The sequence below is a fragment of the Aythya ferina genome (genome assembly GCF_964211825.1).
Source record: "Aythya ferina genome assembly, chromosome: 9".
Lineage (NCBI taxonomy): Eukaryota > Metazoa > Chordata > Aves > Anseriformes > Anatidae > Aythya > Aythya ferina.
This window is the reverse complement of record NC_140305.1, coordinates 13,207,618-13,233,690: the sequence shown is the minus strand read 5'-3', so window position 1 is coordinate 13,233,690 and position 26,073 is coordinate 13,207,618. Positions and strand designations below refer to the sequence as shown.

At 40.1% G+C, this 26,073-nt stretch overlaps 1 protein-coding gene across 2 annotated transcripts in view; it reads right to left on the bottom strand.

Annotated features, from left to right (window-relative positions):
• Nucleotides 1-266: 266 nt before the first annotated feature.
• RYK (receptor like tyrosine kinase) overlaps nucleotides 267-26,073 on the bottom strand; it is a 55,074-nt gene continuing 29,267 nt past the window's right edge. The window contains exons 8-15 of one of the 2 annotated variants that reach the window (XM_084529653.1): nucleotides 25,934-26,068; nucleotides 23,926-24,012; nucleotides 11,319-11,388; nucleotides 9,330-9,462; nucleotides 7,944-8,053; nucleotides 5,555-5,714; nucleotides 2,143-2,279; nucleotides 267-1,305 (exon numbers count right to left, since the gene is read on the bottom strand). In XM_084529653.1, the coding sequence (XP_084385779.1) occupies nucleotides 1,194-1,305; nucleotides 2,143-2,279; nucleotides 5,555-5,714; nucleotides 7,944-8,053; nucleotides 9,330-9,462; nucleotides 11,319-11,388; nucleotides 23,926-24,012; nucleotides 25,934-26,068 (944 nt within the window). In that variant the 3' untranslated portion in view covers nucleotides 267-1,193. The remainder of the gene's footprint in view (nucleotides 1,306-2,142; nucleotides 2,280-5,554; nucleotides 5,715-7,943; nucleotides 8,054-9,329; nucleotides 9,463-11,318; nucleotides 11,389-23,925; nucleotides 24,013-25,933; nucleotides 26,069-26,073) is intronic. The other variant, XM_084529654.1, reaches the window with a different exon arrangement.

The following is a 26,073-nucleotide window of genomic DNA, read 5'->3' as shown; positions in this document are numbered from 1 at the left end:
CACATTTTCCTGAAAAACTCTGTTCAGTACTCTCAATGTTCAAACTCAAAATAACCTGGGGTGGAATGGATATTTGGGTTAATGAAGGCAGCAGGACAATATATAAAGTCTCAGGGACTAGCTCTGCAGGGAGGGTGGAAAGCAATGCACAGTGTCTTCAAACCAACTCTTCCCCCAATAACAACCACCAACCTGTACATACAGGCAATGTGAGGGACCAAACTTTCACATTAGATGTAATAGAAAAACATTCTTTACTCTGCAAGTGTCTTTACAAATATATATTTATATATTTAAGCCCGTTTCAGGCCATAAAAGCCCATAAAAAAAACAACCAGTACCTTTTCAACAAGAGAAACTGTGATCCAGAAGTCTGAGGTGAAAGACTCCCAAGCAAGGGCTGCTTTGGCACTTCTCTGAAGGCCTCTATTTAGCACATAAAACCATCTTAAAAATCACATCAGCCTTTTATCTGCAAGGAGGGGTACCATTTTCAGGCCACCCCTCCCTTTGCTACTCTCTGTGTGAGGTAAACTGGAATCACTTTTACATAATCACTTACTGCTTTAAAAAGGGGATATTGCATCCTGAAGACCAGCTTTTCCAAAAAAACATTCATGAATGGGTTAAAAAAGTAAGTTGCCGCTTGTGGATCCAACCACAATGTGCTGTTGTCTCAAAATAGAAGAAGTTGATACTAAAAAGCTATTCCAGATACATACAAGTACAAACACTAGAGCTGGTCAGAAAGATTCAGTTTCAACATTTTTAAAAAGCAGGGAATTTTTTCTGCAATGTGTTTTTTGCATTAATTCCCCCCTATCCTCACTTTTCTACCAGTTCCATATACCCTTCAAAAAAAATATCACTTGTCTGTTGTAAGAGTGCAAAGTCCATCCAAACCTTGTGTTCAAGTTCACTATCACTACACTTTAAAAATCCTGCTGGCAAATAAAAAGGTCTCGATTTAACTTAGCAAAAGTGATAATCTAGAAAATATTCAACATCAAGAGGTCTTACAAAAAACTTCAGACTACTAAAGCATTCTAAGGCACAGTGTTTTGGAAGAAGTGCTTTCTCCCTTTAGTGTTGCTTTATACACATCACGTGTGCGAGTCCGAGTGATGCATGGAGCTGCAAACGTATGCCATGCCTTCTTCCCAGTCAGTGAATTGAATCTTTTCCCCGCAGTTTCAGACGTAGGCTCCCAATGCTGCATGGAATTCAGTTAAACATTGCACCAGCTGCTGAAACTTGGGTCTTTCTTCAGGATCTAGGGCCCAACAGCAGGCCATCACAGCAAACCTGGAAGACAAACAGAAGACATGAGAACACACACTTGGCAACCACAGTCCCAAGCCTGAAAATGAAAAACAACACAACATTTGGCACAAGAAAGCCTGCCAACCAGAGGAAGAGAAAAGGAACCCTGCGTTTTCTGATACACTGTGCTGAATCACTCCTGCTGCAGACAGACACCTGGAACGATCAATAAACACGCCATGACTGGAGGCACTGTTTTGATTCAGAATACAGGTCAGAGGCAATCCAGGAGGAAGTAATACATAATTCATCGGAAATTGCTGAAGTATTGTAAAAGCATAGCTCAAAGCGCTTCTGTGGTAGGTTTACGGGAAGGGGATTTGGAAGAACATGTGAGGCAGGAGGTGGTGCCTGTGTTCTTGCCTTCTCCCATCCCATTAAGATTATGATTAAACACTGAGAGTGCTGCTGTTTGAGCGTCACTACACAGATTGCTTCTCTCTTTAGTCTTGCTGAGAGAACTGAAACTCCCCACAAACCTAGCAGCTTCTTACACCACAGCCCCACAAATACGAAGCGGAAAACCTCCATCCCCTTCAGCTCCCTCTTCTCAGCCTGATGATTAACCCCGTCTCACTCACATATCAGAATAAGGAAGAGAGGTGGGTCAGGATTAAATGAAACTCAACAACAAAAAATGTCAGCTTGCATTCCTCGAGGCAGATCATTGCGAAGCCACGCAAATACTTACACAAGGGTCAGCAAAAACAAACAAACAGGAAAGGGAGAAGCAGACCTGGCTCTTTCATTGATAAGGTTGGCTTAACATGCTGGTTCCAAAAGAGACATTTTACCCTTTCTCCAAAGATGCACACTTACAGTTCATCGGGACAGTTGATCGGCTGAGCTATTCTATAGCCATCCTTTAAATAAGCAGCCATCTCAAAGGGGTCGATGTCGACATATGGAGTCTGTCCCAGAGTCATCAGCTCCCACAGTGTTACTCCAAAGGCCCACTGAAAAGAAAAAGCATGCAGCCCACTTAACAAGTCTAAGGAACATTAAACTTTATTTTTATTGATTTTAATAAAAATTGATTTAATGATTTCATATGTTTACCCCCTTCAAAAACACTACCCAAAATTTCTCATAGAAGTCCTATGAAATTCAAAGGTTCTGAACAGCAGAGTGAATGAAACCATTTTTCTAAATCAAATTTCTCTGTATATTTTGAGTATACGCCCAGAAGTAAGACTTCTGAGAAAAACAAAGATTTTATCTAAGTAAACCTGGCAGCTGGATCAGCCTTCAACACATCATTCATCTGACACTCCTTCTAAAAGGAGCTTATAAAGATGAAAACTCAATCAATCAATACAAGCACAAGCATTGTACAAGTAAAGTGGTTTAACTAGCTGGTATCCAGAGAGCAAAGAGACAAAACCAAAAGAGAATGCTGATACTGCACAACGAAGATTTGCAACAGAAGTTACACGTGCTGCAATCATCATGATTTATTTTAAAAGGGGTAGAACTGCATTTCTTCTCCCAGCCTTGAAAACTTTAATCAAGTTTTAATCAAAGGTGGCTTTGATTAGGAGTGTTTAAATTAAGGGATGCTGCCAGTGTCCTTTGAGAAGCTCAGAGCCAGAGAATGGCAGGCACACAGACCTGGCCTGTTGCTGAACAGCTACACCTATTAGCAGTGTGTGGAGGCAAGGGAGGTAAGGAAAATGCCAACAAACAGGTGGTAGAGCACCTAGAGAGTTAGAATAAAAAGCAATTCAAGCAAAACTACTTTAAGAATATAGCTACTTCCAATTCTGTAAGGAACTGCATGCAAACAGCATAACAAGGTAGAGCTTCATGTCCACCAGAGAGGGGAAAAAACACAATTAAAAGTCATCAGGAATTGTTTTAATATGCTTTAGCTGACTGGTATAACTGTTGGCAGAGGAGGAATACATTAAAAATGTTTCAAGCCAGGAAAACTGTTTTAAAGAAATGCATCCAAAAAGCAAGTTTAGAACACATGCTAATTGCATCTTAGCAGACAACACCTAAATCTCTTGTAACAGATTTCAGCACCGATAAAGCTGCATGCAGTTGGTATTTAGATTTGTTCCAAGTGAACAGACAAAAACATATTACAACATATTTGTGAAAAGTATCCAGGTAATTGCAAAAATGATAATTAGGGCACATATTCTATACCCAGAAACATCTCCCATTTTGCATGCTACAAAACTCAAACAGCTACACATGTGAAGTACCGAACTACATAGTAGAAGCTGACTTTATGTAATACAAAAGGGAGTTTTGTGTTAAAATACTGTAAGCTGAATTGCACTGAAGTTTTCTAAAATGATTATGAGACCGAGGTGCCTGCTTCCTAATAAAATTCTACTGGCAGTGCTACATAAACATTCATTTCCAGTCCAGTCTTCATGACCAGCAAATGTGTTTGTGTTCCAGATTTTAGAAAGTGAGTAAGAAGAAATCAATGTTTTTATTGATCCCGTTTAGTATCAAAACATGCCTTTATAGGCGATTTCTATTTCCTGGTCTGTCTTCAAGTTTGGTGTAATAAAACCCCACATGGGTATAATGAGAACAGAACTATTTCTGGAGCAGAGCTGACTCTTTCTCTTTCTTTCCTTTTCATTTTTTTTTTTTTTTTATTATTATTATTTGTATGGCTTGATGTACAAAAACCATGGCAATGAGGAAAACACAACCAGATCTTTTCAAAAATTTCCTAAACTAGCACATTTTAAGAAATAGATTGCAATCTTTGGATGTAGCCACGTTAAGGAGAGCATTGTTACCAAAGAAAATACCCCATTAGCAGGAAGAGACAGATCGTAAGGGGAAGTGGTTTATCTAATTAGTACTCAAATTACCAAAGGTTGTTCTTCTCACAGGACACCCTCCCGTGAGCACAAGAACAGCCTGTTCAGATGTGCAGGAAGCTGAGCAAGCACAGTACAAGGCCACCATGGATGCACTGACTAAGCCCAGGCACCAAGGAAGGAAAGAAAGGTGGATCCAGGAGAAGGCTGCCTGAGGAACACAGTGAGACTGCACGAGCATGCAGGGAGGGAGTCTGGAGAACCAAAGCTCATCACGTGCATCAACACAAGACCATTGGACCGGAGGGGATGCATCCAAGGTGACTGGGAACAGCCAGCATGGCCTTACTGAGGGCAAGCTGCCAAACTAAGCTGCCTGCTACTCTGCTGAGAACACAGTGAGTACAGGAAGAGCAACGGATGGATGTTCACCTTGGCTTTAGCAAGGCCACTGACATCATCTTCCACAGCATCCCTACAGCCCAAGTGGCAAGGTGTTTTCAGTAAAGCAGCTGGGCTGCTGGACTCAAACTGCTGTGATCAGCAACATGAGTCCAACTAGCAGCTGGTTATAGTGACGCTGCTCAGCGATCAGCACTGCTTCATCTCCAGTAACACCCTGGACTCTGAGGATGTTTCTGGATGATACCAAACTCAGCAGAGTAGCTGGCAGGCTGGAGGTCAGGGCTTCTGCAGACTGAAGAGGAACTGGAGAAGTGGATTGAATATCAACATTCAAGAAAAGCAAATACCAAGTCCTGCCTCTGGGATGGAATAACCCCCTGCAACAGGACAGGCTGGGGCTGTCTGCCTAGAAAGCAGCTTTGCAGGAAAGGACCTTGGGATCCTCATGAACAAACTGAATGCATCAGCAGTGTGTCTTTGAAGCAAAAAGCCAGCTGTATTCTGGGCTCTGTTACCATGAATATAGCCAGTAGGTCAAGGGAAACAATTCTTCCCACATTTTCCCTACCTGCAAAGTAACTCTGTCCAACTTGGAGCTTCCCCATACACGAGAAAAACACTGACAATTTCACCTGTTGATCCCAAATTCAAAGCCAACCTCCCAGAGGGGAAAGCCTTTAAGAACCATCACTATTTCTTAGATCTTTAGTGGACTACAGATCATGTTCATTCAAACAGCAAACGTGCTGATACAGGTTGCTCACTGAATGTAACTGTCTTTTCTGCTAACACTACCAAGTAGGACAAGGAGCAACAGACAATTAATTCCGCCAGGCGAGAAGTGCCTGCTTGACCTTTAAACTATCTATCCTAAGCAGCAAATGCAGGAAACAGGAGAGCAGTTCTGGATAAATCACTGATATCTGTTCAGTGCCATGATTCTGTAATTACTGAGAAAGGTTTGGTGGGGGAAGAAAAGTTATCAAAATATATTTACAAAATGTAAGGGAAAAAAAAAAAATAACGAAACTTACCACATCACTAGCACTGGAAAATTCATTGTTAACCAGGCTTTCGAGAGCCATCCATCGAACTGGTCTATTTTCATTATCCCCCAGGCAATGGTAGTCCATAGGAAACAGGTCTCGAGATAGCGCATTGTCTGTAATCTTAACCTGAAGTGCATCGTCAATGCTAATTTAAAAGAACAGAAGTATTTAGCAACCTCGGCACTACCGTTTTACAGAAAATATTTACACACCACTTTAAGTTTCCAACTCAGGGTTTCATTGGGGAATGCTGATCACGCTATCGACACATCAAAGGGTTAGCATTCTTCTTGATCAAGACACTTATTCTGTGGTTATTAAATACTATTTAAAGTATTTACTCTGTGATAATGGATAAGCACTACAAAAATCAGAAATATTACATTAAATAAAATGCAACATTTACAAATGCAGAAAAGTACAGTTAAAGCAAACAAAGAACTCCCTTAATTATTATTGTTCCCTTGGAGATATGCTTTCAGTTGAATTATTTTAGCTCTAGTACCCTTGTGGCATTTATGAGCTAAATACTTAGGCAAAACAAGGTCTAATAGTATCTTGATAAAGCAACTGGTATCATTTGTGACCTAAAACCTCGTCCCTAATCAATATTATTTGCTCTAATAAAATATTTATTTCCACAAACACTGCCTCAGGAAAAGATACTCACTCTGATTGTTGGGCAATCAGAAATTGGAAGCTGGCTAAGGAAAACTTACTTGTAATCAACAACAAAAAAAGCCTCAAAGTAGCACAGAGGAACCTTTAGTTGGTGTTTATGGAATAAACTTGCCTACTGATTTTTCCCCCCCTCTGGGATATTAATTCATGCTCTTTTAAACTTAAAAAAAAAAAAAAAAGTCAAAATTCAGTGTTCTCAAACATCTGACTTCAGAATATGGGGAAAATGTTAGCTTAAATATTTTGTGACAAGAATAAGAAAATAACATTGTGATTTTGGTTGTCTTTTTTTAATGGTGTTTGCCATCCTCATTTTTTCAAGTACTTCTTTATTTTGATGAGACAAATTAAATATAAGTGCTCAATTTGTGTGCTTGCTGCTTTATTATTCCAGGTACCTTCACATTTACCCCATTCCTGTGTGCTTTCGGGTCTGTTCAGTGACCTCAAAATTTATAGACCAAGACATTTCCATATCTTCTCACTCTTAATAGGCACAAATGAAGTTCAGAGAAATTCCTAGAAGATCTGCCTATGAACAAGTACAAAGTGTACTTTCCAGTGACTACAGAGCCCTGACTTGTGTCACGGACTATGGACTATGTCCTTTCCAACTGGGCCCAAGACACTTGAGTATTTCCCTCCTTCACAAACCTGCTAAGAACACTACAATCCTGGCTCCCTTCCCCAAATTAACACAGACACATAGACCTGATACACTTCATACCAACTCCTCCTTGTCTTTCCCACACAGAGGTACTCCCAGGAAAAAAACTTGGAAAGAAGAGAGTGGCAGATAAAGCCCTTCAAGGAATCCTGGCTATTGACCACCTCTTTTTCTATGTAAAAACCCAAGGCTAGTCCAGTAGTTCTTGTACTGCAGCAGAGATCAGCAGATGTTCAGCTCCTGCCTGCATTTGCCATGAAGAAGAAGCACCAGATGCATCACAAATTGAGTACTATTGCCAGCACTCAGGATCACAAGTATGGCAACTAAAACGAAGCTGGAATTTGCCCCAGGAGGGCGGGGACTAAAGTTGGCTAGACTGCTGACCCTTTGCACAGGAATGTCACGAGGCAATAAATCCTCTGCACTGAAATGAGAGGTTGCCACCAGGTAGCTTTCCTGGAGCACTGCTTATGACTTTTGCTTTCCGTGGTATCGCTTTTTCAATACAGCCACCAGAAGAAAAAAAACAACAGGAGTTAAGAGTGTTTAAGGAACTGTATCAAACTGAGCATCCTTATACCGCGTGAAAGATTTTGCTAAGGTGGCATTGTAGCATTGGTTCAAAAGCACGAGGGGTGGCTAGAGGGTAGATGTTCCTGCATCCTCTGTCCAACAGTACCTGGTGGAAAACCTGTTCACTAGCGAACTGCCAAGATATTCCAAGTTCCTATTAACATTAATGGCTTCCTTTAAGAGAGCATTTGAAAAAACAAGGAAAGACAAAAAGCTACTATCAGTCTTTCAGAATTGGATGCTCTGTTCTTTTTAAAAAAACAAGCATTCTGGTTCACCCTATAGTTAAAAGAAAGTTTTTACTGACAAGAGCACTTGCACAAAACTTTGGAAAGAAAAAGCGGTATGTTTTCAAGTAGAGATTGGGTCAATTAAAAAAAAAAGTCTATCTTAGCCCTGGTTAGTGAGGTAACACTTTGCAACAATGACTCTACCCCATTTAGTACTTACACGCAGTTTCTAGCAGCCAGGTCTTTGTGAATGACCTCCCGTCTGGCCAAATAACTCATTCCACAGGCAATCTGAATAGCCATATGTACAAGATCCTGCTGGGAAATTGCCTGCAAGAGCAAAGAAGAGCAATCAATGCAAAACTGCAAGTTCAGTGCCTACTAGGTTAGTATTTTATTTGCATTCTAGTGCCCTTCCCCTCTCCCCTAACCTTTACTAGCTGGTAATTTCTCATTTTCTAGCTGTTTACAGACACTACCACCTTTTCTTTATTAAAAAAAAAAAAATTCCTCCCAGTTTTTCCTTGACATGGCAGGGGCAAACGTTTCCAATTTGCAACTTTCTCACTGTTACACAGCTTTTCCATGGATTAGCGGTGAATGTAGGCAGATTTTACCTTCTTATCACACTATGTTCACTTTCTGTTTCTCTAGAAACCAACTTGTTTCCAAGCAGCAGACAAAATTCTCATTGCTGCCTATGGCTGAAAGCTACTATTAAAGGCTGCTGCTCCCACTTTTACAATTCCGCAGTTCCATATAAATCAAACCCTTGCATACATCTATACCCCCCTTTCTCTTTCATTTCTACAGTGCTCTTAAAGCTCCAGTATGTAGGTAGACATTGAAGCTGCAAGACTGTGGTTAAAATAAACTAAATACTAAATTAAAAAAAATAATACGCTGACTTCTTTGTTAACTGCTTGTTAATAAGAACAAGAACCACGTATTATTATTTCAGAAAATTCAAGAGTTTACTTTAGGTGTTCGTATAAAAGTTCCATCTTCAATTAAGCATTTTTGACACCAAACATCCCAGTTTTTGCTAGGTGGGAAGTATGGTTATACCAACTAAGAGGCAACTCCTGTTTGAAATAATATAAACACACTTTGTTTAAATTCTTGGAAAGGGTAGTATTAGTGTGCTGCACAGAGATTTATAACCCAGATTAAGCAGCAAAACAAGTGAATCAAAGTTGAAAGATCTTAGCAGCTTATCACAATTTATTGGTCTTGTAAATTAACAGAGGCAGGTAGCCCTTGCCAGTTGCCCCTGTGTAACTTAAATCCACAACCATATACCATTTCCACTTTTTTTTTTTTTTTTTTTAGCAGATATGTTGATATACCAGCTACTACCCTGACCAAGAGTTTAACTCAGCTTCATTAGTCTCTCAGTAGCTGTGATAAATGCAGCCAAGAATGTTTTCCTTGTATGAATCAAAATAAATACACACTAAGGAACCTGCTTGTCAATTCTTTCATTGTCACCGTATTGACAGGTAAATAACACAACTATTTCTTTTAAGGCACAAACACAGATGACAAACCAAGGCTTCTGAGTAAAAGCTGAACAGGCAGGAAGTGACAGATTTTCTGAGTTTACCTGAGGATTGTTGGCCTCCACCAGCTTGCACTGTCGCAAGAATAGCTTAAGGTTCCCCCAGTTCATGTACGGCAGCAGCACCATTGGTTTCTCTCCCTCTTCTATACAGACATGAGTGATAGGTAGCAGATTCCTGGAAGAGAGCAAAATTCCTAGTTTTATGAAGTTGAAATTTGACAAAGATCTTTTCAATCCCTAAACATGCTAAATGAAAGTAATTCAACACTAAAGAAAAGCATTAACCTTTGACACAGATCGCAGAGCAAAAGGCCTCCAAATAACTGAGGCAGCAGGCATTTGGGGGAGGCAGAAGGTAGAGAAATATTTGGGTGTCTTCCCATTAGGAAGGAACCCCCAGATTTTTCACTTGTCCAAGAGGGTTGAATTAAGATTTGGTGAATACAGGTTATCATTTGCATGAAGACAAAAAACATTTCAAAATGCCAGAACAGCAACTTTTAGTTTCGAATTAGCTTAACATTAAATTGCGTCATAAATGCAGAAGTACTTCAGGGCTCCTACCACAGGCGTTTCAGTCTTCCTGACAGCTCAGATAACCCTCGTGCTGCACTGTTTACGAACATCTTCCTGTAGTATCAGCATAAAAATTCATAGAAACTTGAAACAACCTCTAGAGAGTTTCAATTTTCCCTGAAACATTTTTGGGGGACTGTATTTTCTATCAGAAACATCCCAGGAATGTTTCAATGATTTCTGATTATTTTTAGAGGGGAACTTTGAAATCCCATGTCCTTGTAAGAAGTGGTCTGGTAGTCAGGTGTTACACCCATGAACTCTATGTGCCCGTTTAGCTCTACCTTCAACAAAAATAAACACTCCAGCTTGACAGGCGTCAGAGAAGAACAGCTTTGGGGATTTTTACTTATTTATTTATTTATTTATTTTAAGAAGTTTGACTTGTAAAAGCAAGGATAACAGCTGATTTTGAATGATAGGAGAAAGGTTGTTTCATTTAGTTTCAGTTTTTAATTGTGTTTCCCCAAGAAGCTGCTATTCCTCTTTACACAATCCTGTCTCTTAGACAAGTCCTTAATTATAAAAATTCTTAGTAAAGCAGCTTTTAAATCCATCGTAGAACTAACAGTTCTGCTTAAACTTCCCTTATGTTACCAGTGAAAACAATGAACTACAGCCATGGAACCTGATGGTGAGTGTGGGTTTCTTCTTACCTGCATCCTTGCTAATACCAAAGGTCTTTAAGGGCAATTTCAGCCTTCAATCTAAGCTGCAAAACCACAAGTAATGCAAGCTGTTTGGGGTATTCATTTTAAAATGTAAGCCATCACCCCCAAAACCATGCCAGTAATTCTAAGGAATAAATCCCAGTGACATTACGATGCCATACCGGGGCAACACATGTGTGCTAGAGTCCTAAAGAGCAGTGTCCTACATGGATACACAGAAATATCTAGTCACAGGACTCCTCTGTGCCATGTAGAAAATCATGGATAGTACAAGGCGGACTAGTAGATTACCTAAAATGATAATCAACCTGTATATAGACTTCCTCTCCTCATCATTACTAAGATCTCACCACATTAGACAATAGCCCGTGCAAGAAGCAGTGTAAGCCAGCAGCAGCTTTTTCTGTAATAACTGAGAATGAAAGGAATATCTAGCCATATATTAAAGGAATATTTAACCATATCTCACTGCTTGGCCTGGAACACCGAACCAAAGACTTTCTCAGTTTCCCCCATATACTGCTACCCTCTGATTTCACTGACTGTGTTGCTCGAAAAGCGTGTCTGGCACTCTTTGCAATAGGAAGCATGCCTGGAACTCTGCATTTCGAAGTCATGCAGAAATCTTTGCAGCTCTCTGTGGCTTGAAAATTTTGAAATATATAACATGTTGCTCAATTTGTAAACAATTATCTTGCCTCCTCCCAAGGAGCTTTAAGCACAAGTATTTTCATCTTGCATCTTGCACAGATACAGTTTGGCTTATAAATACTGAGTAGCTCACCTGTGATGAAGTCCTCTGAGTTTACAGCTTTCAGTCAGCATCATTGTCACCTGCACCTCTGAAGCTTGATCTAATGAAAAAAAATAAAAGCTACAGATATAACGTTGGCAACAAACCGATGTATTAATTGAAATTTGGTCCAGATTTGCAAGTCAGCTAAGGTCACTTGAGCACAAATAGAATTTGTTTACCTACATTTTTTAAATGGAGTTTAAAAAAAAAAAAAACACACACAAGTAAGCCAAGTTCTAGGGCATATTTCTGCTTAAACAAATGGGGTGAAGCCGAAAAAGGAAAAAAAACTGCAGGTGCTGACAGAATGTACTCTTGCCACTTCCTGACAGCTTTTGGGCACACACAAACCTCTTGAACCAGGCAGCATGGGTCAAATCCCGTGCCCAGGGCCAGCACTGCTGGAAGCAGGGGAGCTTGCCTGGCGTTTCCCAAAAGCACAGAGGTGCACAGAAGGCACCAGTTTGCTGCTGAATCACAACTCAGGCTTCTACAGTTTACTTTCATGTTGATAGAGACCATTTATTCCTAGATTCACATATTTAGTGCTCCCTACTTGAAACACTTGACTCTTGGTAACCTTAGAAATGTTTGCAGTTCTCCTCCCCAGCTTTAAAAAAGCCAAAGAAATCCCTGCTGCCAGCTGGAACTTGAGCTTCTCTGATAACTCCAGCAACCCACAGCAAGCAGAACATCTTCTGGACAGAAGCACTGGCTGCACCCCTCTTCCCCACAAACATTTTTGTGTTGATTTTTTTCTTTTGTTTTGTTGTTTTCCAGGTGGCAAGAAGCAATAGGCAAACTTAAGGCAATGTAAATCAGGGCTCACACAAACCTCCCCTCTTCATACCCAGGTGCACTCTCTTCTGTCCCTCCTTCATGTTACAACCAGCACTCCTGCAGCAAGCTAGCACAGGAGAGAACCCAGCTGAGGCCAATCAGTTCTCCTTGCTGTATTAGAATGAATTTACGTATCTCATCTGAGTCAAATAAACATTTTACTGCCCTAGGAGGGGAAATGGAGGTAAAGAGGATAAGGAACAGAACACACATCCACTCTTCTCCCTTCGTGGTCTTGCCCTCCTCCTCATACCAGCTCTAGCACCTCACTGGACCCTTTCCTAACTGAACTGTTTATCTTGCAAAAGAAAAAATGACTTCTGGCAGAAGGAGAGGTGCATGTGGTCAGTGCAGAAGAGCACAAGGTAGGGAAGGAAAGCACAAGGCCCAGAGAGAGAGCGTGGCCTCCCCCTCATGGCAACGGCAAGCTACTAGATGGGCTCTCCCTACAACACATACTCGCCTGCAGCTTCCTAGACCTGCTGGAAGCACAGGCAGCTCCAGGCACACTGCAGCCCTTCTGATGAACCTAGGGAGGGCGAAGGGTTCATCAAAAGAGAAGTCGTGTAACTCAAGAACGTGGGAACTGCTAAACATCAGCTGATTGAGAAACTTCACCAGGGGAAGAAAGGATATCCCAAGGCAAACTGCCGCAGACACTCTTTCACCACCTCAGCTGGGAAGAAAACAAAAAGGAGGCATGCCTTCGTAAAAGCATCCAGATGCTAAAAAACAAAGAGACTGGGAAATCAATGTTAAAAATTCAGATGTAAGTCCTGGGCAGAAGCACTGAACCCTGAGTATGCTTGGAAACCCCTAGGGAGCATCACTGCCCAGCCCCTGCACAGGCTGAAGCACCAAGACCACCAAACCCTGAAACAGCACTCCAAGTGCCATGACATTCATGGCTCTGGTGTCTTATGGGATGCATCCAGCTATTTTAGCCCTTTCTAAGTGACTAACTTCATCTGAAGGAGACAGACCTCAGGTTCGTAAATGAACGAGAAAAAACAAGGTGCTTCATTAAAATCAGTTCACATAGGCACGAATGGCTGAAGCATCCAGCTGTTCCACAGGGCGAGCAGCACAGAAAATAAGGCACAAAAGCACGTTACAAGAAGCCAGAGGAACTGCTAGCAGGTTACTAGTATAAAGCTTCCATTTTAAATGCATTAACCACTCGCATTCAAACAGACCACAGTTTCTTCATCCCAATGTACAACAAAGTGCCGAAAGATTACCCGGTGCGACTTTGGGTTGATGAACTTGCTCACACGCTCTTCGGCTCTGTGCTTGCTTAACTGGTTTGCTTTTAATTACAAGATTCACCATTGCAATGATCTGAAGTGCTAAATCAGAGTTTACTTAAAACTGGATTTAAAATCTACAGAACAAGTAAATCTGGTCCGGACAACACACCCATCATCAGACAACGCTGCTGTGTCGATGCCTTTCCCTTTCCATCACACAGGGTGTTTGTCACAAGGTCATTGTTACACTTCAGTGTTTTCTTTCAGCTCAGACAGACTATGCTAGAACTCCTGAGCACCCAAAGGATGATTGACTCCCGTTCAAGTATATACGGAAATCTAAATCTTATCTGGTGAAACAGTCCCAGCATCCGCATTGTGTTTTCTTATCAATATTATTTCCTTGTTTTCTGCATGGAAAAAACTTACACAAAATCAACCAAATCAACACACACAGAACAAACAATAGCAGTGCAAGGCTAATCCTCCTCCAACTTCGACCTGTGCCAATTTAGAAGAATACAATTTGATTACTGTGGTTTTACTAGGTATAATTCAAAACAGAACATAAATTATCACTTTGAAAATTGAGCGATTCCAGCCAAAACGGGTCAAAAATATTAAAAAAAATCAGGGTACTGCTATTCCAACAGTTCCCATTGCAATTAAGCCTGATTTTATGACCATTTTCTTTAGTTACATGATAAATAGTGCAATTAAACTCATTTATTTTCATAAAGTCACATTTATTAGATTATAGCCAGATAAGTCTTCATAGATTCCAAAGATGATTTTGGCAATAAAACATCTTGCTGTAGAGGACACGATCATCCAGGCAACCTGACCATCCTGCATTGCAAACTCACGTAAGCAGTCAAGAAACCCCACAGCCTTTCTGGCTTTGATATAAGAAATTCACAGCCCCTGGGCAGTGCAGGGGCAGCCCTGACCTGTCAGCTCCAGCTCAGCGAGACACAAGTGAGCAGACACTAAGGCAAATTCCATAGGTTTCATCTTCCTGCCTGAGCCAAACATTCTACTGAAACCATACCTCAAATCTCTAAGCACTACCTGTAAGCACACACATTTTAGTATTTTGTTTTTCAATGGTTTTATTTAGTATTTTCTTGTTTCTGTAGCCACACAAAACGAGACTTGTGGAATGATCTTGTCAAACACACAAGAATGCCCACAAGCTTTTGCAGCTTGTTTTCTTTCTGTATGGGATCTGTGAGGTTATTTGATCTGCATATGGCTACACATACAGGTATACAGAAGAGAATGGGGGGAAAAGAAGGGGGAAAACCTCCCACAGGGCTATAAATCTCTCAAATTACAATAGCCACAACAGAGGAGGCCACAGTCTCATATGCATTAGATTCATCATCAGGAAACAGTGTTGAGTTGAAGCTGAACAATCCTGGGTAAGGCTTGTTAAACAACATCTTCAAAGCCCTAAAAAAGCTAAACTTCCCTTTGAGATATTAATGCTATTTGTGATTGGGAATACCTCTGCACTCAGCAATCCATGGAGCTGAAGGCTGATGATCGTGAGCTGAGGTACAGTCAGGTCACTGCTGCTCAGCCCTGAGAAATCATCATCTATTTTCACAAAACCGTCACACACCAACAGCTGAGTACTTGAATAGCAAAATAAATAAATAAATAAATAAATAAAATGGAGATGACATGAGTTAGGACCAATATTTGGGAGACAGCAGTGATTCTAGATGTTCAGTTAGGACAAGAAGGGCCCAACTTTTGTAAGGTGCTCAAAAGCAAGACCAGAAGCGATTTCAGACAGATGTAGGTGCATCCCAGAACTGTGAAGATGATCTTACCCTTGCTGTTACAAGGCAACGACTGGGAAAGTCTACCTTGGGGCACGGAGCAAGAACAGGCTAGGATTTCTGGAAGCTTTGATATGGCTACAAGTTTATCTCACACTATTACATTATTTGTATACAGCCAGGCACAATGGGGCTCTTGGCCCCGCCACTTTCATGCATGAGGCTAATCTCCCCATACAACTCTGACAAGTGTTTTATGTGCTGAGGCCCCTCCTGGCTCCCAGGGACAGAGCACCTACTTGATTTTTAACCACTTACACAATCCCATCTGCAAAACTGTGCTTTAAATCCTCATTTACCAGCACTATCAGTCACATGAATCATCGTAACACAGCTGACATGTTTACAGGGAGTTTTGCAATGACACTAAAATTGCACCAATTTGCTTGCTGTGAGACTGGGCACTCCAGCAGTAGTGGCAGAGCATCGTGCCGTGCGTTCACTGGGTGGTTGTACGTCATGAAGAGTCACTCCACACCTCAAATTACCCACCAGAGATGAAAAGCAGCAATTACTTGAATATTGCGCTGGGTTATCTGATTAGCTGGATGGCTTTCAAGAACAACATTTTAGGTCAGATCTTCCAGAATCACAAATTAGCAAACGCTGTATTACAACTTCAGACTTCAGATCGCACCTTGGTCATTAAAATAAATTACTTCAGAGAACAGGAAGGTAAAGGAAAAGCACAACGTAACCAAAGGTTTCAAAATTCAAACAAGATACGCCAGAACCTTTCCATAGCCTACTACGGACAGCAACACACAGCAATTTCTGTCAGCATTCCTATCAGAAGTAGCTCCACAAAGCACGGCAGCTAGGCAATCAAGGCTTCCAGTGAATACATCTCCTGACAGCAGCATCTGAAGAGATATTTTACCTAAAGCTTTTCTCACTTTTGGACCCATCTAAGGTGTCTTCTTCCTATGCCAACTTCCATCTGTCTCATTGCAGACTTGCACAGCAGACTTTCCCCAACATCAATGTTTTATACAATCCACTTTATATATGGCTATCTGTTTTCACACGGGTTGTACTACTTCAATTATCTTTCAGATTTGCAGGCTTTGCCAAACATACCATGACAAAGTCCACTAGCTCAAGTTATTGAAGGGAGTAAAGCACATGGGCAGGCGCAGCAGTCCCACACTGTGTCCATAGGAACTGAGACTAGGAAATTAAAATCCTGACTGTAAATATTCAGCTTGAGGTGAGAAATACTCCTCCTATCAACACGTTCTTTTTAATTACGGCTGCTTCTGCAGAACAATTCATTACATAAAATTTCTCCCAAGGCAGAATTCAATCACAGTTCAAAGATTACACATATCTGAACACTGCTTTAACCCTTCTCAGTAAGTCTTTGGTCTTTGGAAGAAATTGAACAAAGACTATCCTGAGTTCACCTCTGTTGTTCTGGGAGACATTTTTAGAACTTCCCTTCAATAGGAGAATGAGCTGTTAAAGGAAGTTAGGAGCTATAAATCAAATCAAAATGAATACAATTAGTCACAATCCAATCTACTTTTTATAGGGTGAGGGAGACATACACACACACAAACACTGATTCTTTAAAACATGAGGAGGTCCCAGCAGAGAGTGACAAGGTAGATGCCAGCAACATCTGATCTGCCCACCACTGAAGTGAAGGGGTTAAAAGCCCTTGCTCCTCTTCACAGTTCTCTTACAGGTACAAGCCTGAGAGAGCCACAGAGCCATTCAGGTAAGGGCTGTACTTTCACACATCAGCTCTCTGCTTTACAAGGCAACCACTCATCGTACAGACCTCAAATACTCCGTATGTTAAGTCAAACATCCATCCAACAACCCAAGGAGGCCATGGAGTAGGTCACCATGCTTAGTGTTGTTAGAATTCCAGCACAGCAGGATTTCTCCTCCGATCTTAATACCAAAGCTATTTCTAATGTTTGTTTCCACGCCACAACCACACATTTATTTTCCAAAGCAAGGCAGTTTACATTTTCAAATTCAAGCCCAATTTTAATGTATTCTGGAAGTGATTCAACACAACACCACTAAAGTGGGGAATGCTGTTCTGGTTTTCTTATATTACAAGTGTACACACAGATTTAAACCGTAGAAAAGAGCGGAGCGAAGCATGATTTGGGGTAGTGTTATTTGCCTACTTAGCAGTGAAGGAATCTGGAGTCACAGCAGCATACAGCAACAAGTCAAAGGCTCTTTGCTCAGCGATCTGTTCAAATTAAATCAGAAAGTAAAAAATGAACCTGAAGTAGAACTGGGGAAGGAAGATAACTGCTTTAATGCTTCAGCATCTGCTGAAAGGGCAGCAGCTAACAAAAGTGAAATACAGGTACTAGTTTTAACTCTTTGTAAATATAAGTGTACTTCGGATTATGAAAGGGCAATCTTTTCCTGCAGAAGCATACAAAATAGCAGATATTTAAATTAAGATGTTGAAGTACAGCACTTTATTTTATGTAGATTGTACTATTTAAGGTCTCTCGCTATACTTTCTTAATGAACTAGGATTGAATAATATACAGTACATTTTATTTTTTTAGTCAACTTCCAGGAATTTATTATTTTCCCTAATTATTTAAATTCATGTATCCTCCTGCTATGATGAAACTTAAGAAAACTCCAAGAAGCAGCAGAACTCCTTAATTTTGTTGTTGTTGTTGTAAACTGTCTTCTAGAGAAGCAGGATCACGTACTCTGATTTTGGGACATTAAGGACTTTTTATTTATTTTCGGAAGGTATTTATATGTTTAAGACATTTACAGAATGAACTTAAACTTGTACATTTTAACAATGTACTGCTACTGAATGTGAAGTCAATGCAATTTAAAAATGGTACCTTGGGAACCACTGTGTACGCTCGAGGTTGTGGTATACCGTATGCCCAATATGAAGCTCTTCAACTTTGTTAAGGCAAAGCTTATTAAACATACAACTCATCTAATTATGCCTCTTGCTTTCCCCTGCTTTGCATGGTGTAAATTCTCAGAATCTTTGTTCTGACACTACCTAAATGTACAAAAGAAGTCCTAAAAGGTCACCAAGCCAGGCCATAAATAGGCCCCAAGAGGCATCACGTGAATGAGGGCAGTAAAAGGTCTGTAAGCCATGGACAGTTAAGTCAGACTGGCTTCAACATACAACTTCACAGCTAGGGGGTTTGAGCATCTGCTCTTAACTAGTTAAGGGCACATAAAACAAAAAAACAAACAATAGCATAATGTTGCAATTGGCCAATGCTGCTGAAAAAGTCCTTTAGTGATCTACGACGACATGAACAAAACTCAAAGCTTTGCTGAAGTTAGTAAAATGATGGAGCCTGAAGAGTTAATCTTCACTTATGCTGTGACTTTGTTTCCAGTGCTTTTCCATGGGTGGACTGTTTTCAAACACTCCTTTCTTGTACAAAAGAAAAATTTTAAGTGGTTAGAAAAATGACACAGACGCAGTCAGGTTATCTTGAATAGCAAGATTGGTTGTTTTTAATAAAAATGTACCTTGGCCAGAATGTACTAAATGACTCAAGGCTCTGCACAGCTCAAATTCACTGCGTGCGTTCCTGGAATAATACAATTCCATTTGTTCCTGAAAGATTTTCTCCTTTGCACGAAAAGCACCATTAAACAATGTACTCTCTAAACCAAAATGCAAAACTGTGTTTCTATTCTGAGGTACAAGGGTCTAAAGATGCACAAGAAAGGCTATTTTGCACCATTATAAAGGCAAGAGATCTCACAATTGCTGGCAAGAGAGGCAACTCCAGCTCTGATAAACTGAGTTGAGTCCAACTGAGACAATTCCCAAAGTTTAGAGTGGTTGGAAACCACCTATCAGAAAGGAAACAAACATTACAACTACATTAAATAATTCTACTGCACAGCAAAAAAACACAGTGAGGAAACTAGGTGGCAGTTAAGTCTCTCGTCTCCTCACCAAGAACCTATTCAGGTCCTGTTGATCCGTGGATTCTGACAGCCTAAATATAGTACAAACACATGTTCTTGCTCTTGCTGCTGACAACACATCCTTAATCTTTATGAATGACCATTTAAAGTAAAAAAAGAAGCGGGTTATCTATCGAGAAAGTCTGAACATGAATGCAGCTGAAGCTTTCATGATTATGACCAGAAAATTAATGCAGTTAAACCATAAACTAACTAGAAAAGAACAACTAACTGCAAGGCCAACATGAAGGATCTAGAGAAGGTATGAACAAATGACACTTTTTGCCCTGGGCATGCAATCTTCGTACTCCCAAAGTTATTAGAGCTTCCAGAAAGCTGCCTCTAGTTTTGCCAACCGATACTCATTTTTTCTTTTAAGCTCTTCTTTTTGGCAGAGAGCACTCCACATAAGGGAAGACTGCAGCATCCAGACACGCTCTCAAGTGTTAGATGATATAGCATTAAAAAAAACATGTTATAAATTAGAGAATTTCATGAACATGCAGGTAGAAAGCTTTGTCACTATCCAGGGCATGTTACAACTTTTCTCTGGAGTGTACTACAGTTAAGCAAAAAAGAAATATTTTCTAAAGGATCTGGAGTGAACTTCTGGCACTCAGGGATGAATTTTGCCTTCAGACAATATCCTAGACGCGGTGTTGAGATTTCAGCGAGTGTCACCAAATCTGTAGTGCTATTACCTTTCAAGCCATGTAACAAGAAGTCACTGAATTAGTCAAAAAGCAATTCAGTCACTTCACAAATGCTTCAGATGAAAGACCCAAGACACACAAGAGTCCAATTCCAGTGACAAATTCTGTGACGTAAAAGAAATTAGTCAAATAATGCTGAACAAGCAAACTCCTACCTATTTGCCTCCTGCACTGATGTTGTGGTATTAGGATCAAACTTGGCCTTTGAGAGTCTGACCTAATAGGTAATTCCCTGCTTGAGAACATGGTGAACAACACATTCCTGGAAACTAATCACAGGCACTCTTTGAATAGCCTCTTTCACTTGAAGAGTATCCCAGAACAAAGGTGGGCAGGTCCAGATTTTCTTACCTTTTCTGTATTACCAGTTTTCTTAACAGACAGTACTTGTTTTCTTGTCTGAAGCTAAGCTTAGAAAAATCAAGGTTTCTTGACTTCAGGTAGCACTGTTCTGTTTTACGGCAATCTTCCACACCACAAGGCTAGAAGGTGAAAGAAAGGGGAAAAGGCTGCTGCTCTCACTGCCATAACCAGCTCTTTGATGCTTTGGGTAACAGAATCAACACTGGGGAGAGGTAAGAAAATAGGAAAGATGCAAACTTACAAGGCTGCAAAAATACTCTTTTCTGAACTGAAAACACTCACAAATCTGTTGTCCGATGAGCATGCCTGTCAGAATATTCATCTTCTCCTGGATATGAAATGAGAAAACTGACAGCACATTCTCCTGTCCACTTTATTACGATGTAACCCATCTTGAATGGTTATGGATTTTATAAAGCATTATTAACTGAAGAAGGAATGCAAGAAATATACCCATTATGACATACAGCTGCTGTCACATCAATGGCATGAGCTTTCTTCACAGGTTTTCCCAATGACAAGTATTCAGAAACCATTACCCAAATGGCACAATAACCCCTTGACAACTCCCTTAGTACAGCGAAGGTCTTCTCTGACAAGCCAACATACGTTATCATGGCTCAAAGAGGCCTTCCAGGCACCTGTATACTGCTGGTTGGACATTCCTGGACACATCCAGAGGATAAATCGCTTAATCCACTGCTTTCCTACTCTGCACAATGCAAAGTTGCTGCAACTAACACAGCTTGCATTGGTGTCACCTGGTCACAAAGCTATTTGTGTGCCAATATGCTGGTGTTTCATTGAAGGGATGTATCCAGTGACACAGCAGACAACTACACCAACTAAGGTCATGTCTACATGAAGTTTGAATACATTAAAGCTTTTTTTTTTTGGTAAATTAGACTTGAATTTTTGTAAACTAGACTTGATTGTTTCTACTGTTCCTCTATAAGCATTAAGATGAGTCAGTGGGGCAACATCTAAGCCTTTCCTTGCTGCCAATGCCAAAGAGCCCAGCATGAAAACGCGAGACAAAGCTCCATCGGTTGCAGATGTTTCTTATGGAGAATAGCATAAAAATATTGTAGATGCTAGCCTAGCCATGCTAACAAAACCTTTTCCACTTAACTGGAATTATTATTATTAACAATTATTATTTTTTTTTCTAAGAATATGAAATTATAGTTTGAAAGCAAATTTACTTACTCTATTTGCCCTGTTGTGATGCTCTCCTACCAAAGGGTCATTGGCAATGCCGGATGTAAAGCTGCAGCAACTACCTTGATGCCTTAAGGTCCGACCCCGATGAGAAGAAAGATCTTTCCTCTCAAGAAGGTTATGGAACTGTTTACTGTTTGTACTTTCTTCACCACAGCACCAGCTAAAAGAATTTCAGTTCACATTTTTCAGAAAGTCTGACACCCTCTCATATTATTTTTTTTGGTAATTGAGGGCATTACTGGACTTCTTCAACCTCAGAGTGTACTGCTGAGAAGAACAAGATAGCAGCCCCTGCTTTTTGTTCAGATAACTTAGTTCCACAGACAAAGCCTTTTTTTCCTTGTTTCTTTTCCATAACCCTCAGGCTCTTTTTTTTTGCCTTCAGCAAATGAAGTATTTAAGTTAGTTTAATAGTTCTCATACCCATCTCACTTTTGTGGTCCTGCCTTACTCCTGTGTTTGTGCCAAAACAGAAGTGTGTGTGTGGCCACAGAATGAACTAGATCAAGGAAAAATCAGGTTAATAGAGAATTTTTGCAGTTTTTTCCCCCCCCTCAAGCAGATCAAATTCCTAACTTAGTACATGACCCAGCTGCACACACAGCAATCACGGCCAGAGCATGAAGAGGAAGCTGCTTAATATTAGCACTGCAAATGCAATGCAGTAAAGAGAAGGGATGTTTATAGTTATTTTCCTAGCAACGTTCTGCTGCCCAAGCCAGTATTATTTCAAAGGCAAGCACCAGAAGAATCTATTATAAAACTTGTCCCTATAGATCCTTTTTAAAGCTGAGAAATTCTCTAACAATTATGTGAATACCGTTACTCCCTTAAGACCACTCTCCAGTTCACCGAAGCCAGCAAGCAAAAAGGTTAAGAAAAAGCAGGCTGTGTACTGTGTCAAAAACACAAGCCATTGCAATACAGAAACGTGTTTAAGAGTAGACTGGAAAGCCCATTTTGGTAAAGCAACTGGACAAGTGGTGATGGAAGGCAGCTAAATCAAGATGTGTTCTTGCAGATGATGGCTTGTCATTTAATTCTATGTAATATAGAGTAAGCATTATTGATAGCGCTGTACAGATGCCACGCTGCCCCAGCTCACAACTATTTTAGGTGTCACAGGAATAGCATTTGTTGACTCTGCATCTGGGCAGAGAAGAATCAAAGTAACACAGCAAAGGGGTATCAAGTTAAGGCAGTAGTTGTGAACGATGCTGCAAGTTAAGACAGTCTTGTTCTTCACAGAAGAACACCAGGCTCATGTGACAAGGGATACATTTTTTTTGAAACTATATAAAATAAAAGCAAAACGACAGCCAGAACTGTTTGGTAGGGAAGGGCACACAGAAAAACAAGAAGAAATCAGGAAAAATTCCCAAGATACTGGAAAGAAGCATAATTTTCTTTTTACTGAGGATGTTTGCTAAGTGGATGCCTGCTAAAAAAACATCATTTAGAAAATACTTGCCTTTTACAAGGGGAGCATTACTTTTGTTATACCAAAAACAAAGCCAAAGACAACTTCAGTACTCAGGAATAGTCAACTACCACAATCCTGCTAAGCAGTAAGTTCCAAGATCCTCCAAAGGGTGGCATACCTACTTCTGTAGAAGTCCTACCTGACTTCAGCAGGTAAGAAAAATGCTACAGAATGAAAGTGTACCACCTCAGAGGCACTCCCAAAGAAATAATAGAAATGTCTTTAAATTATGAGAGTAACTGGCACTCCGAATCTTAAAAGAAAGAATTAAAGACTTTGTGAAAAAACAACAGCCGTAATATACCCAATGTAAATAACACGAACACCTCAGATTAACAGATGGAGAAGATGCTGGACACAATCCACAGGACGTAGGTGATACACTTTCCATCTATACTTACCTCATTTCCAAAGCCTACCAATTATGATTTAAATCACTGAACATATTTCTTGAAAAAAAAAGCTGTATTTGTAAAAATTCCATTCTAAATGATAATTCTCATGCTTTAGCTGCAGAGTTCAAGGCTGACAGAAACCATGCCTCATCTGTACAGCCATCCATGTTCATAGGAGATGTTAGGATGCGTAAGGGGTGCCTTTTCAGCAACTGGGAGGCGAGGGGAAGGCTGTAGGTGGAAATAACTTTTCCATGCCAGTGGAAAAAAAAATAAGATTTTTACAAAAAGAATTACTAAACTAAAAGTATCCAAGATGCAGTAACCAAAGGCAGTGGTGAACACACACATTCTTCTTCCTTATAAAATTTCTTTTCTATGTCTGACAACAACATCCAAATTGATTTTGATTTTTAAGCAGCTTCCTTTCGAATTCTTTTTCTTAATTGTTTTTAAAGATGGACTTGTTACACTCAGTACGTACCACAGTCCGAACAACTGGACACACACACCCTTTATGTAAACATACCTTTAACAGTTTTGACAAAAACTTGTTTCTCTTTACTAGGGTCCTTCTCCTCTATTAGAATTCCATGGAAAATGCGCCCAAATGTACCTATGAAGAAAAAAAAAAAAAAAAAAGCAGTAAGTACTATGCAGTTAAAACACTTTGATAACATTGACATAATTTAATACTTATTCAGAAAACACTGCCTTAAAACATATCAGCCATAGCAGATACTTCTGAATAATGGAAGGCAAAGTACAATACTTGAATGCCCTATTAAATCAATAGAACTACTGACAATAAATAACCCAACCACAGCTACACCAGCAGGAGTTGGATCCAGAACCATATGTAGTAGATGCTGAAAGTTTTAGATAATTTGAGTGGAAAATATAAAAAGAAAAGCCAGGAGTGAACCAATGACAGCAACAGAATCCATTTAAGCATCAGTATTGATGATGGGTCTGTTTGTTGCAATTCACAGTCCACATTAACTGCCTGCCCTAAAACTTCCAGCTCCATCCTTTTCTCCCGCAACTAGTTAGGAATTCTCTGGTTGAAACATTCCTCAGAGACACCATTTTTTTTTGAAACGTTCACAGAAAAGTACTGGATTCAAACAAACCAGTACACATGGAACAGATTGAAAAAACAGTATCACATTATTCAAATGTTTCACCTCCGCTGGAAGGTTTTTTTGTTTGCTTTATTTTGGTTTTTCCAGTCTCCAACATTTTTCCATTCACATATTTTAACAAAGATATTGCAGGAAGAAAAGCTACGTTAAACAGCTGGAGTAAGAACAATCTCAGTGTGGTAACACACAGAATTAATGCTTTATACAGACCAAGTTAGTGACTCTTTCTGAATATGCTATTACGATGGCACCAACATGTGCATCAACTTCAGGCCCCCCTAACATCCCTTTCCCGTTGATTTGCCCTGTTTGATTAGGCTGAAAGATCTTCTGTAGGGATTGCCTTAGCCTGGCTGTACGTCTCCTAGAATGAAGTATGGCTATCTTCTGGTTTCTAAATACTTTACAGGGACAGTGCAGTAATTTCTATCATCTACCATGTGACTGCAAAACAGCTCTGTGAGACAGCTGTGACACCAACTCAGCTTGTGATCACACATCCAGTCATCAGATAGCTCTGAACATTACAGCTACAGACAAGAAACAATATACAGGAGCACAAGACACATCCTTCACCTGCACAGAGCTTACTGCAGAACCATTGGATTGAGAACAATGCTACTTCCTAAAAATGGAAAAGCATTCTCCCGTTGTATTTCAAAGGGGGGTGCAAAGCACTTAGCAGTTCTGCCTATAAGGGATTAGTATCTCACATCTCTAGCTTTGGAAAATTTGGTTTCTCATCAGGTGACAGGGACACAGACTTGGAAGTTGCAGTGGCAACAATTAGAGGCAAAACCCCTAAATATTTAAGTCTATTTTCTAAATGCAACATCAACAAGAACCCATTGTTACTGCATATGCACACTTCTGATATGAACATTAAACAAGATCAAAAAAGGGTCATCACCACGTTTTTCATAATAGAGCTGTTAATTTTGCATCTGTGGATTAGATGTCCAGAGTAGAAGCTAAAAGCGGAGACTGACTGAATTTAGATGACAGTGGCATTTTTTTCCCCTTAAATGAAGTTATCTGTCAATTTACAGAAATGAGTTTTTGCCACCTACAGCCTCAGCTGATTACCTCACTCCTTAGCCATCTCACCCTTTCATTTATTTTTCTTTCTTAAAGAACCAGGTTATTAAACACAGACAACCTGAATTATTTACTTTACACAATTAGTCGCTCCCCTGTTCTAACAAATTCTGGAGCTGCTTCCCCACACCCCACACACCCCAAATACAAACATCATCCATCATTCTTTACCTCCACCAAAGTCATAAAGACCTGAGACATCACCCGTGATTAATTTCAGAAAAATCTAGCTATAAAAAATACATACATATACCCCTTGTTGTAACCAACAAGTGTCCCGAGTCCTTTAAATACCTTCTTGGAGCACATCCTTTAGAGTTATCCTCTCCCTGGAGATGGCTATGTCCTTCACTTTAGCTTTTGCTTCCATGAGAGTGACACTTTTAAGATCATTCTTCTCTATCCGTAATGTAGGATAACCTGAGGAGCCAGCA